Here is a 13,534-nt window from a genome sequence, read left to right as displayed (position 1 = left end):
CCTCATGAGGCTCACAGTCTTCATCCCCATTTTACAGCTAAGGTCACTGAGGTCCAGAGAAGTGAAGTGACTTGCCCACAGTCACACAGCTGACAAGTGGCAATGCTGGGATTCGAACCCATGACCTCTGACTCCCAAGCCCGTGCTCTTTCCACTGAGCCACACTGCTTCTCACACGCTGAACGCACCCAATTGCTCCTCACTGGCTGGTTGATTGTTGTAGTCATTTCAGGAGATGACAGCTTCTCACCTCTCACTATCTTCCAGGAATATGTACCTCTCTTTGAGAGGATTCCTATAGTGGCTCCCAGGGTGATTTGGACAACATTATCAGATATGAGAATAATAATAATGATGATGGCATTTGTTAAGTGCTTACTATGTGCTGGTCTAAGCGCCGGAAAGGATACAAAGTGATCAGGTTGTCCCACGTGGGGCTCACAGACTTAATCCCCATTTTACAGATGAGGTAACTGCGGCACAGAGAAGTTAAGTGACTTGCCCAAAGTCACACAGCTGACAAGCGGCGGAGCCGGGATTTGAACCCATGACCCCTGACTCCCAAGCCCGGGCTCGTTCCACTGAGCCACACCGCTTCTCCATGTCTGACTACCATTTCCTGAATCGCCAGGGCTGTCCATCTGCAAATCAATATTTCAGGTTGTTCCACCACTTGGAAATAAGTCACATCTGGATAGGCCGACCAGCCCCCACGCTCAGGTTTGACAGAGCAGCATTTTTGCCACTGCATAGCTCTTCGGCTAAAGACGTCCTGATAAAGAGGGTGTACCAAGGAATCTCTTTGGAAAATGATAAATTAAAAAGTTGAATAAGAACTAGCGTTCCTCCCACTGGTGTGTGATATGAATTTGGAAAACTACTTTCAAAAAATTCCAACCTTTTTACATTTTTTTTTTTTTACCCATTTGAGAGATAAACCCCAATGATTGATTGGATTTTTTTTTAAATGGAGTAAAAAATGTTAGCGCAATCCCCTTCCAGACAACTGATCATCTTGCCCTGAGAGCAGGTAACAGAGTCTCTCGGCTCATAATGACATGATTGGGGGTCTTCTGCTGAAAAATTTAACCCTATCCTAGAAGAGCACTCACCTGTTTAAAAAAAAAAAACATTCAGTAGACACACAATAATAATAACAGTGTTGGTATTTGTTAAGCGCTTACTATGTGCAGAGCACTGTTCTATGCACTGGGGGAGATACAGGGTAATCAGGTTGTCCCACGCGAGGCTCACAGTTAATCCCCATTTTACAGATGAGGTAACTGAGGCACAGAGAAGTTAAGTGACTTGCCCACAGTCACACAGCTGACAAGTGGCAGAGCGGGGAGTCGAACCCATGACCTCTGACTCCAGAGCCCAGGCTCTTTCCACTGAGTCACGCAAGCTCTGCTCTGTCATGCAGGAATAAATGTGCACATCTTATAGGACCATAATGACAGCACAGTCATTACAGTAGTATTAATTTATTGATTTATTGGATGCCTATGAGGGTAAAGCGCTCCTCTCAACAGCCCAGGAATCCAAACAACTGATGGTGAGAACAAGACACCATTAATGGAGCAGATGTTAGCAACCGGAGAAGCAGCATGGCCTAGTGGAAAGAGAACAGGCCTGGGAGTCAGAGGACTGAGTTTCTAATCCTGGTTCCACCACTTGTCTGCTGTGTGATCTTGGGCAAGTCATTTCACTTCTCTCTGCCTCGGTTACCTCATCTGTAAGGTGGAGATTAAGACTGTGAGTCCCATGTGGGACAGGGACTGTGTCCAGCTTGATTAGCTTGTATCTGCCCCAGCACTGAGAACACTGCCCGGCACATAGTAAGCGCCTAACAAATACCGTAAAACAAGACATAAAAAAAAGAGACTAAATGGACCTTGGAGAGCATATGAAAATGCAGAAACTTCTGCTACACTTCTGTTTTCAATGGCCAATTATCTGAGAATGGTCCAGTGACTAATGGAAAAAGAGGCCTGGATATTTGCCCTGTTTCAAGAATACACCAACCCTCACTGTTTATACTGCCCCTCTCTGCTGAGTCATTCTATTCTTCTGAATCATTCCGAGACATTAGATTCGCTTTTTGCATTTTTGTGAGAGCTTTATATCCACAGAGTGCTTTACACTTAGTTTTTTTTAATAATTTGCTCCTCACACCAACTCCAGGAGAGGTCTTCTTGCTATCATTTGAGAATTTGTAGCGGGAAGGTGACATGGGGTGGGCGACGGTCATTTTACATCTGCAGCGTGGCTCAGTGGAAAGTGGTTTAGGAGTCAGAGGTCATGGGTTCTAATCCCGGCTCCGCCACCTGTCAGCGGTGTGACTTTAGGCAAGTCACTTAACTACTCGGTGCCTCAGTTACCTCATCTGTAAACTGGGGATTAAAACTGAGAATCACGTGGGACAACCTGATTAATCCTGTATCTACCTCAGCTCTTAGAACAGTGCTCTGCACTGTTAACAAATACCAACATTATTATTATTACCAAGTCAAAAGCAAAGACAGCCAAAATGAGAATAATCGAGCTGACGCTAGGCATTTAGGGTAAATTCAACAAGTCACTCGCTGTCTCTCTTCTGATATCAGTGTATCCCCAGTGAATATTAGAGAACAAAACATATGCAGAAAGAATTGCTAGAAACAAATTACCGCTAAAAGACGTTTTCTGCAAAGTAAACGTTAACCCCCCGGTGGCTCCCTAAAGAGTTTCTTGTTTGAGATTCGAGCTGGGGAAGTAGCACTGGACGTCATTTATTTCACCACTCCTCTCGGAAAAGACACCACCCGGACCAGAAGGCTGGGGAGGTCATGGAGACTCGGTCTGAATTCGTTCCCATATCACCATTTTAACCCCAAGGATTTTTGACAGCAAGCATTCCTGAAAAGACTCAGTCTTTCAGCACTTTTCAAGTGTGTACTCCTTACTGCACACTGCTGGATTTTCCCATTTGAGATATCCTCAAATGCCGGTGAAAAATAGCTTTCTTCCCTCCCTCTCTGAGCACCTGGGAACTCTTGAAAGAGGGCTAATTGTATAACTCCAGCTTGCAGAGGTCTGGAGCTATTCAGTTAAAACACGTGACAGAGAAAGTAGGCCGGACAACCCGAAATATCTGTGTGTGTGTGTGTGTGTGTGTGTGTGTGCGTGCGAGAGCGTTCACACAAAAGCAGGCTTACACAATCCCCAATTTCTCTCTTCTCTGCAGGGTTGCCTCCGAAGACGGAAAAGAAATACCTTTGAGGGACCTCACGGTTTGAGGTCTCCGCAGTCTCAGTGTCTCTTTGGCTGAGTTGTAATGTCCTGGTTGCACATTCACCCCACCCCCTTCGCTCATATTGTTTCAATCAATTGCCCATTTTATAAACCAGGCCCCCAGGACACTTGTTTGAAATAGCCAGAAGAGCACTAGAGCTAAAGCTCCTCTGCCTAAGGGGAATTTAAAATTTATTTCTCTCCCCTCCCACAGCCTTGCAAATAAGAACCAAAGAGGTACCCCAATCCCTAGTAGATTGTTTTTAACCAGCCCAATCCCCCAAGAGATACACAGGTTAAATCAAAGATAAAATCTCCATTCTTCTCGACTTACCCAGAATAAACTGTTACTGTCCCCGAGTAAGCATGGGAGGAGGCATTTAGGAAAGCAACTGAAAACTATTCACAGAGATAATATAAACCCAACTCTGTCATGTAGACGTTGATGGCATAAGATGTCCCGCTGTGAACAGAGCATGGTCCTGGGAGTCAGGAGGGCATGGGTTCTAATCCTGCCTCCGCCGCTTGTCTGCTGTGTGACCTTGGACAAGTCACTTCACTTCTCTGCGCCTCAGTTGTCCCATCTGTAAAATGAGGATCGAGACGGCGAGCCCCATATGGGACAGGGCCTGAGGTCATCCCTATTTGCTTGTCTCCAACTCCAGTGTTTAGTACAATGTTCGCACATGGGAAATGCTTAACAGGTACCATAATTATTATTATTATGTCCAGACTATCCAAGATCTATAAAGACCCTAACTCCAGTATGAATCAAGAAGCAACAACCACAGTCCCTGTGGGAGCACTGCCTGCATTGTGGAGAAAAGTATGCTACCAGCTGGTTTTCCTGAGCACAAAAACTCCACAGATTAACATTCTTAATTGGGAAATGTAGAACCTGATCATGTCAGGTCCCTGAATTTGCTGGAGAAATGATCTATCTTGGTGTCTATTCAGAGGCTACCTGGGGTTGAGCAGGCTAAGAATGTCTAGAAGTGGCTAGTTTTCCTCCAATTCTCAGGACTCAATCAGTCGATCATATTTACTGAGCGCTTACTGTGTGCAGAGCACTATTCTGAGCATTTGGGAGAGGATAATATAAGAGATCAGGAAACCTTGAGTTACAGCCGGAACTGAGAGATCATCTGGTCCAGGCCACTGGCTCCAGACAGATGAATGACTTGAAGCACTCAGGGCCGGTGCTTGTCTATTTTAAAGATCTACAGGGAGGAAGAATCCACACTCTGCCTCTGCTGCCCGTTTTAGAGTTTTATCACCTTGAGCGTGGCATAGTAGATAGAGCAAGGGTCTGGCAGTCGGGAGGCTGTGGGTTCTAATCCCGTCTCTGCCACTTTTCTGCTGTGTCACTTTGGACAAGTCACTTCCCTTGCTCTATGCCTCAGTACCATCATTTTAAAATGGTACTGAGTAATAGTAATGGTAAAATCTTAAAATGGGGATTAAGCCTATAAATTTGGGAGTCCCTGACATTTGGTAGCTACAGGTAATCAGAGCTGGTTTGGGGAGCAGGTGAAATGGTCCACCAAACCAGTCCTGATTACCTTTGGCAGATTAAGAAATATTAGAAACTGGGCGGGATAGTTGGTCAAAAACAAAGACTTTAGGAACATGATCTTAAATAGGAAGAGGACTTATCAATTAATCAAACGTATTTAGTGGGCACTTACTGTGTGCAGAGTACTACACTAAGTGCTTGGAAGAGTACACTATAACAGAGTTGGTAGACACATTCCCTGCCCACAATGGATTCACAGTCTAGAAGGGGAGACAGACATTAATATGAATAAATAAATTATGGATATGTACATAAGTGCAGTGGGGCTGAAGGAGGGGTGGATAAAGGGAGCAAATCAGAACAATGCAGAATGGAGTGGGAAAAGAGGAAAGGAGGGCTTAATCAGGGAAGGCCTCTCGGGGGAGATGTGCCTTCAATAAGGCTTTGAAGATGGAGAGAGTGATTGTCAGATATGAAGAGGGAGGGTGTTCCAGGCCAGAGGCAGGATGTGGGGGAGAGGCCGGCAGCGAGATAGACGAGATGGAGGTAAAGTGAGTAGATTGGCATTAGAGGCGCAAAGTGCGCAGGCTGGGTTATAATAGAAGTGCAGCGAGGTAAGATAGGAGGGGGGTAACGTGACCGAGTGCTTCGAAGCCGATGGTAAGGAGTTTCTGTTTGATGCGGGGGTAGATGGGCAGCTACCGGAGGTTCTTGAAGAGTGGGGAAGCATGGACTGAACAGTTCTGTAGAAAAATGATCCGGGCAGCAGAGTGAAGTGTGGGCTGCAGTGGGGAGAGACAGGAGGCAGGGAGGTCAGCAAGAAGTCTGATATAGTAATCAAGGCAGGCTAGGATAAGTGCTTGGATTAACGTGGTAGCCGTTTGGATGGAGAAGAAAGAGCACATTTTAGCTCTGTTGTGAGGGTTGAACCGACAAGATTTAGATCTCTCCCCCTTCCTCTCTTTTCCCCTTACCGATCCCTTTTGGCAGTCATCAGACTTACCCGGGTAATGAACTGGGCATGAACCCAATGCTCTTTGGACACAGTTTGGATGGAGCTGGGCCTCGTTTCAACTGGTTTCGGTGAATCAGGTTGAAATAGTTCAGCACTCACGAGGTACTAAGAACCTAATGCATTAGTGCCTTAAAGGTGGATTGATGGGTAGAAAAGACAGCCAAGTGATGTAAATAGTGGGATAAAGATATAGGTTTCAGGTCAAGCTGCAAAATATTGTATTGGGCAAACCAACTGACTTACTGTGCTTAAATTTCCCCATCTATCAGGGTAGGTAGTGAAATTTATATTAGGAAAACTTGAGTTGCGGTGTAAGATGGAGTATTCTCTTCTCTTTCAACTGTTGGTATCAAAATGCTTAGGGCAGTACTCTGCACACAGTAGGCATTCAATAAATTTACTGACAGACTGACCGATCAATCAAATGATTGCTTTTATTGAGGGCTTACTGTGTGCAGAGCATCATCATAGTAATAATAATGATGTTGGTATTTGTTAAGTGCTTACTATGTGCAGAGCACTGTTCTAAGCGCTGGGGTAGATACAGGGTAATCAGGTAGTAAACGCTTGGGAAAGTACAGTACAACAGAGTTGGTAAACACAACTGGTAGTAGCTCAGCTTGAATGGCTAACATAATATCATCATTTACGAAGCCTCATTCTAGAGAAAAGCTTATAATCTTCTGATTCTCTGTAGTTGGAAAAGGCAGTTCTGGTCACCACATTTCTCCTAGGGTTTAGAAATTATGATGACTCCAGTGGTGGTCTCCAAGTTTCTATTTATTCAATTGTCAGGAACAATGAAAATTTAGCTAGCACTTCAAAATCTTGCCTTTTCCTATTCCCGCCTGATCCTTCTTGGCCTCTATCTCTGTTGGGCTCAGAGACAACCAAAACTCTACAAATTTGATATACCGAAGAGGCAGATTTATGTATTTGTGTTAACCCCCTCTCTTAAACATTCCATACCCTGGATTTTATTATTAGTTTAGAATCCCATGTTAATAGATATTTCCCTCTGTGCTGTTATGTATTTTAATCACTCTCGTTGTACATTTTGTAATTTTGTGGTCAACATTCTATTTGATGTTTGAGTAGTCAGATAATCACCTCGAGTTCCTTTATTTCACCTGAAATCTATCATTTTGTGTTACCCCATGCTCTTTAGATATTTTTTCTTATGTTTCCTTTCAACTGCAGGGTTTAGTTTTGTAAACCTGCAGCTCTTGCGATGCCTTGTCTTACCTGAAATGCTTTTGTCTTCCCTTGTAAACAGAGCAACTATTATGATCGGCCCTTGCTGGCCTTATATAAATATCTCACCAGTTTCCTTTGCATCAGGCAAAAGGTCCTCCAAGTCTCTCCTTATTTTTCTGTCCTCTGGATCCTTATCAGTCAACTGGATGGGCTCATTGAGATATAATAAAAATACTTTGGTTTATGTAAAGCACTTGTATTCCTAAAGTGTTCTCACAATAGTTATCTAAATTTTGCCCTCACAACAATCCCGTGAGGTCGAAAGGCAGGTATTACTTCCTCCATTTTGCAGATGAGGAAACAGAGAGGTTAAGTTACTTGCTCAAGGGCACACAGCCGGCCATTGGCAGAACCTGGACTCAGAGCCAGGCCCTCTGGCTTCAAGCAGGCGCTCTTCCCCTGTACCACGCTGCCTCCTCGGTCAGTCAGTTGGGCAGATGCATTTATGGCATACATTATTATTATTATATTTATTAAACACTATGTGTAATGCACTGTTCTAAGTGCTGGGGGACATGCAAATTAATTAGGGTGGACACAGTCCCTGTCCCATATGAGGCTCAAAGTCCAAGTAGGAGGAAGATAAAGGTATTGAATCCCCATTCTACAGTAAACAAAGTACTGTGTCTCCAGAGGTCATGGCACCCCAGATTCCTAGGCATCTCCGCTAACTTCCATTAGGGTTTAGAAAGTTCCTCAGCCGAGACCTGGTACTGTTTTGACACCTTAAAGATGGGAGGCTTTTTGCATTTTTTCGCTCATCTGCCTTCAAGCAGTACCAGAGCTAAGCTATTCCCAAACCCATTAGACCAGGAAGCTGGAGGTTCAGGTTGCACTTGATCATTAATGTTAGGTCAATCAATGGTACTATGCATTCTAATCCTAGCTCTGACAGATACCTGCTGTGTGACCTTGGTCGCTTAACTGCTCCATGCCTCAGTTCCCTCATCTGCAAAATGGGGGTTCAATATCTGTTCTCCCTCCTACTTAGACTGTGGTACCTGATTATCTTGTATCTATCCCACTGCTTAGTGCAGTGCTTGACACACAGTAAGTGCTTAACAAATGTAATTATTATTATTTATTGAGCATTTAGTATATGCTGAACACTGTACTAAGTGCTTAAATGTAGGATTAAGAGAAGAGTATAGAGGTGGAAAGAGAGTGCAACTTTGGTTTCCTCATTAGTGAATAGGTCTGGCCTTGGATATTTAAGCACCCTAGGCAAATATCTTCTCCAGAAAGCCTTCCCTGGCTAATCTCTCAACTCCCCACCCTATTTTCTCTCCTTACTGCCTCACCCATGCATTTAATCCCACCCTTTAAGCACTTAATTATTCCCCCATGCCCACTCCCACGGCACTTACATATATATCCTTATGTTCTGCTGCTTCCCTTACCTGCAATTTATTTTAACGTCTGTCTCCTCCATCAGACTATAAGTTCCTAGAGAGCAGGGATCGTGTCTACCAACTGCATTATATTGCAGTGCTTAATACGATGCTCTGTACAAAGTAGGGACTCAATAAATAGCATTGATTGACTGAAATTTCTAAAAATTGTCCCCATCCAACTAGTCAACATAAAAAAAATGGCCTATCTGGACACATGGGTGGGGTAGAAAACCCTCAGAGATTGATCAGTTTTATTTTGGTGACTTGAGAGACCCAGTTCATTTTTCTCAAAAAATGTGTTCGTGGATAGCCTGGAAGCCATCCTGAGAATTATTTGAAAAATCAAATAACTTCAGTGGTGCAACCAACTGCAACTTTGCTTTCAAACATGATGTTCAACCCATGACACCCAGGAAATTCAGACTCTTCATTCCCCACCACCCAACCTTGCCTGTTCCTTCCCTCTTTCAGAGAACAACCTCCCATCCACCAAACCCACTTCCTTCTCCTTCATTCATTCATTCATTCATTCATTCATTCAATAGTATTTATTGAGCACTTATGTGCAGAGCACTGTACTAAGCACTTGGGATGTACAAATTGGTACATCCTTCACATTACAGTTCAAGGCTCTGGAAGCTTTTCTCAGTGAACACCCCAATCCCACTGCTCCATTCCCCAGCCCAATCTCACTAAGATTCTCCCATCACTTCAATACCCTTTACTGGTGGGTCTCCTGCCCTTCCCTCACCTCCAGAGGATTGTTCCAAAAGACAAGGCAAAACATGTCAGGTCCAGAAAGAGCAAGAAATGTGACCGAAGGGTTTAGGACATGGATCCCACTGGGAAAGAACAGGGCTGTCTCCCTGTTTGCCTATAGTTTGGGACAGGCTTAGAAATGGACAATGGTTCGGTGATGGTTTAACCTAAACCAGCAGTTGTATTAATAGTGCCTTTAAGGATATTAACACGGGCCATCATTGCAAAGGAAAAACTATGCTGGTACAGGCGATCTGAATTGACCTAGGGAAGTATGATCAGATGAAGAATATACAACTCCCAAGTTTTGTTTCTCTTCCTCCTAGCATGACATTAGTTTTCTCTTTTATAAAACTGACATATTCACTTCCTTTCATTTCTCTTTTGGCTCCTATCCAATCCCTTAATCTGTTTTGCTATTCTTTCATGAACTCTCTCTAACTTGCTACAAATTCCTGGTAATAATTTCAGGCAGGATACCCTGGATGTCTTTTTTTTTTTTAATTTAAGAAAACCGTTTTCTTTTCCCGTGTCTACATTGGCAACAGTTCTTCAAATAAAAACTTTCCTTCAGGAAAAAACCTAGCATTAACAGCCAAAATATTCGTTTCTGTTGAAAAAACATCTGTTTTTGCCAGCAAACATTTCCAATTTAGAAACGCTTGTTTCAGTTGTTTTGGCCAGAGCAAATATTTTCTTTTGGGCTGTTGAGATAGTCAAGCATTTTCCCAATTCTTTTGCCTTTCCCTTTCAATTGCAGAACTGCCTCTTGAAGGAAATGTTTGCACAGGATCATTTGCACATATGTGATCAACATTTCTTTGCAGAAAACACAGGTGCCTTCTCTTGTCATGACAGACTGCTAAATGGAACTTCCTGTGGTTAGCTAGGGTAATAGACGGGATTATTTCCTGTTTAGCCCCACATTTGTCAACATCTCCCCTCACCTTTGGGATGAGCCCCTTCCTCCCCCTGGTCTAGATGGGAGAAATATTTCACTTCTTACAGTAGCCAAAGAAGAGCACTTCACGAATTAGATGAACAAAGAATTCAGCAGCCAAGAGTTGTAGGTTCATTAACTGGGGAGAGAAGGATTCCCACTGTAGCTTACTTGGTCAGTTGGATGGAAAGTGTACCAGTGAGAATCTGGCAGACAGAACGAGCTCTATCGTATGTGGGAGACTGCAAAATAGTCTTCATAACTCAGTTGGATGGAACGAGTCCTCTTTGGTTGGATGGTGGTGATGGACAAGTGTCTGAAACTGGCTTTCAATCCATAACTCTTCTTCTCTCATATTACTGGGCTCTTAACTGGGTGGTTTATCCACTGCTATGTCACCTATAGAGAACAAAGCTCATAACTGAAGACACTAGGTGAGCTGAGTATTGATCTTAGCCAACTAGTATGCGTAAAAAAGGCGCTAGGTATGAGAGAAGTGGCTCGAGTTTCCTGGCATTCCTTCGTAGGAAGGTTGTTTTCTCAGACATCATCACCACCACCAGCTACTTCCTGACATTTTCCAGTCCCTTACCGCTCAGAGACTCAAACAGATGAAGGTCAGTCAGGACATGACTCCAACCATAGCCCAAAACAACCCAACTGCGAGGACACCTCAGGTCTCATCTTTCTCAGCTCTTCCCTATTTCTTTTCCAAAAGCTGGGCTCAGGGCAATAATAACAATGTTAACAAAATAATAATAGAAATACCTCAATTTTATATAGCCTTTTTATTTATCTAAATCATTCTCATATCACATATTCAATTTTTGTCCTCATTATTACTATTATCTCTATTTTACAGCTATGGAAACTGAGACAGAGAGGTCAATGACTTGCTCAAGGTCACAAAGAGGCCAACCGCAGCACTGGGGTTAAAACCCAGGTCCAGGCCTGTGTTCTTTCCACTAAACCACTCTCCCTCTCCCAGAAGAGCTATGGGAAGTGGCAGGAATACTGGAGTTGGTATGAGGAAATCCCAGGAAGAGTTCACACATTCTCTAGTGACAAAGGAACTCCTCAGAATCCTTATTAAGGATAAGAGGGCAAACCACTGACCACATGAAAGTGGTAACATACCACAACGATTTGAGTCTTGTTTCTAGCATTTAGATCCCCAGACCCCTTAAACGCACCCCAGCAGAAATCAAATAGCTTGTTCTCTTTCTCTTCCTCTTTTCCTTCCCCAAGGGCTTCTTCCCAGTTGGGCTGGAAGCAGGTTAGCAAGGTGGAAAAAGGGGCTGAGGGAGAAAAGTTGGTCCTGGGATGCTTCACCAGGACTCTCCTTGTTCCACGGGCATCCCTTGATAGATACGGAATTCATTTCTGGAAAGGCTCTTTTGTCCTTAAGAGAACCCATTGTGTTCTCTATTCATCCAATTGCTTGTGCTCCTTATTAGTGCTCAAAAAATACAATGGATTGATTGAGAACTAATAAGGAGCACAAGCAGTTCGTTGAATAGAGAGAGCCGAATCCTTGTGCTCCTTATTAGGTCTCAATCAGTCCATCAGATTGTATTTATTGACCACTTATTGTGTGCCGAGCACCAAACTAAACGCTTGGAAGAGTACAATATATTAGAGTTGGAAGATACTTTTCCTGCCCACGGGAAGCTTACTGTCTTGCATGTCATTCTCGTGCTAGAACAAACAGTACCCCTTTCTCCTCTCAACTTCCTCCTGCTTTGTTCCACAAGGACCGTGGAAAGGGATCCTGGCTCACTGAAAACCTGACTTCATACAACAGAAACCCTTTTCTTGTTTGCCTGGCTGAGCTGCTCAGATAAGGACTGTCCTCACTCCACCTTTTGGATCTAGGCTTTTCTGCCAAATTCCTAAGTAAGCCCTACAGCCCCCGAGAATGGTGAAGAAGAATCAGCTGGGGCAGAATAACCTCTGCCAGGGAATGCCACCAAATGGAGCTTGGAAGGAAAAACAGGTAGTGGCCCCAATAACCCACCAAATCCCTACTTAAAAAAAAATGCAGTTTCCATCAATGCCAGAATCGAATAAAGAGAGCGTTACTTACATAAAGTCCAGTGTGTCCCACTCCGAAGAAAGGAAATTTGATGGAGATCGGCTGAAGCCCGGAACCTCCATCATCCTGCTTCAAAGTGACAGCATCCCCCTGCTCCAAGCCAAAGGGGTAAAAGTCAGCCAGAGGGACCAGACCCTGGACCCAAACCCAGTTTCCCAGGGCGACGATCAGCATCCAACCAGCAAGGCCCCTCATCTCCACAAAATGCTGTTGGGATTGTTGGTTTGGTTTATTGGAGCAGAAAGTACACCTTTTTTTGGGGGGGGGGGGGTTTCTCAGTAAACAATACCTTGCCAACTTTGTGTTTTTTTTGTTTTTGGGGTTTTTTTAAGTGGCAGGAATGGCAGGGGGAAAGGGCAGTAAATCTCTAATAAAACTCTCTGACTGGAAGAAAGCCACACAAATAGTAATGGAAAAGGAGCCAAGGTTCCCCCCCCCCCCTTTTACAATGAAGGTTGTGGGGAATCAGGCACCACAGAAATCTTCAGACTCTGTATAAATAGAAATGTCCCAGAGCTGCAGGTCAGTTGATGCTGCAGTTTCTCCCTCCTCCCTGTCTCTCTCTTTTACTCTCTCTCTCACTTTTTTTCTCTCCTCCCCTTCCTTCCTCTCTCTCTCTCTCTCTTTCTATCCTTCTCTCTCTCCCCTCACTGCACTGGGATCCTGAGCTAGGTTACACTAATGTTTCTGTTCAGCAAACTGCAAGGCAGAGAGGGAGAAAGGGAGAGAGAGACCTCATTCAGAGAGCAAACTCCACCCCTACAGGCTATTATTTAAATATTCAGGAAAGGGACAGCCACTCAGGACCCGGGAGGGGAGGTCTCTGAAAGAGTCTGTTCAGGGATTTGATGGGTGGGACTATGTAAATAAAAGGCTGCTCTTAAAGAGCAAGGGGCTGGGGTTGTTTGGGAAGAGAGGGTTGGGTTTTTTTTTTCTTTCTTCCCCCCACCCCCCCCACTGGCCATTGCTGCTCTTGGTCACAGACCAAGTGTCTTGTTGATCGAAGCCACAGCCGGGGGGCACTATAGGGCTATCTACCTTGAAGGGGGAGTAATTTTCATTTCAGTAGTGTTCCAAGGATGCTTGGGGCCGAGGGATTGGGCCTGGAAAGGAGAGATCAGGTTTTTCAGTATTTGCTATAGCTCAGAGGATGAAAGGATTTTCCCTTGGAGGTAAATCTTTATTTTAAAATACTGTTTCATAGGAAAACCCTGTGCTGTACATCTCTTAGACCCTTGAGAACCGATGGATGAGAGAGAAAGCGTGTGTGCGTTCGTGTGTGTAT

At 44.1% G+C, this 13,534-nt stretch overlaps 1 protein-coding gene and 1 long non-coding RNA gene across 7 annotated transcripts in view; one reads left to right on the top strand and one right to left on the bottom strand.

Moving 5' to 3' along the window:
- SNED1 (sushi, nidogen and EGF like domains 1) overlaps positions 1 to 12,954 on the bottom strand; it is a 114,542-nt gene extending 101,588 nt beyond the window's left edge. For all 6 annotated transcript variants that reach the window (XR_003760816.2, XM_029068448.2, XM_029068445.2 and 3 more), the window contains exon 1: positions 12,241 to 12,954. Coding sequence is in view for 5 of the 6 variants with exons in the window: in XM_029068448.2 (XP_028924281.1) it covers positions 12,241 to 12,444 (204 nt within the window). In the remaining variant the exon portion in view is untranslated. The remainder of the gene's footprint in view (positions 1 to 12,240) is intronic.
- The window catches only part of LOC114813181, an 89,050-nt gene that overhangs the window by 53,339 nt on the left and 22,177 nt on the right, over positions 1 to 13,534 (top strand). The window lies entirely within an intron of this gene.

The sequence above is a fragment of the Ornithorhynchus anatinus genome, chromosome 7 (genome assembly GCF_004115215.2).
Source record: "Ornithorhynchus anatinus isolate Pmale09 chromosome 7, mOrnAna1.pri.v4, whole genome shotgun sequence".
NCBI lineage: Eukaryota > Metazoa > Chordata > Mammalia > Monotremata > Ornithorhynchidae > Ornithorhynchus > Ornithorhynchus anatinus.
The sequence above is the reverse complement of the archived record's forward strand: the minus strand, read 5'-3'. Positions and strand labels throughout refer to the sequence as shown.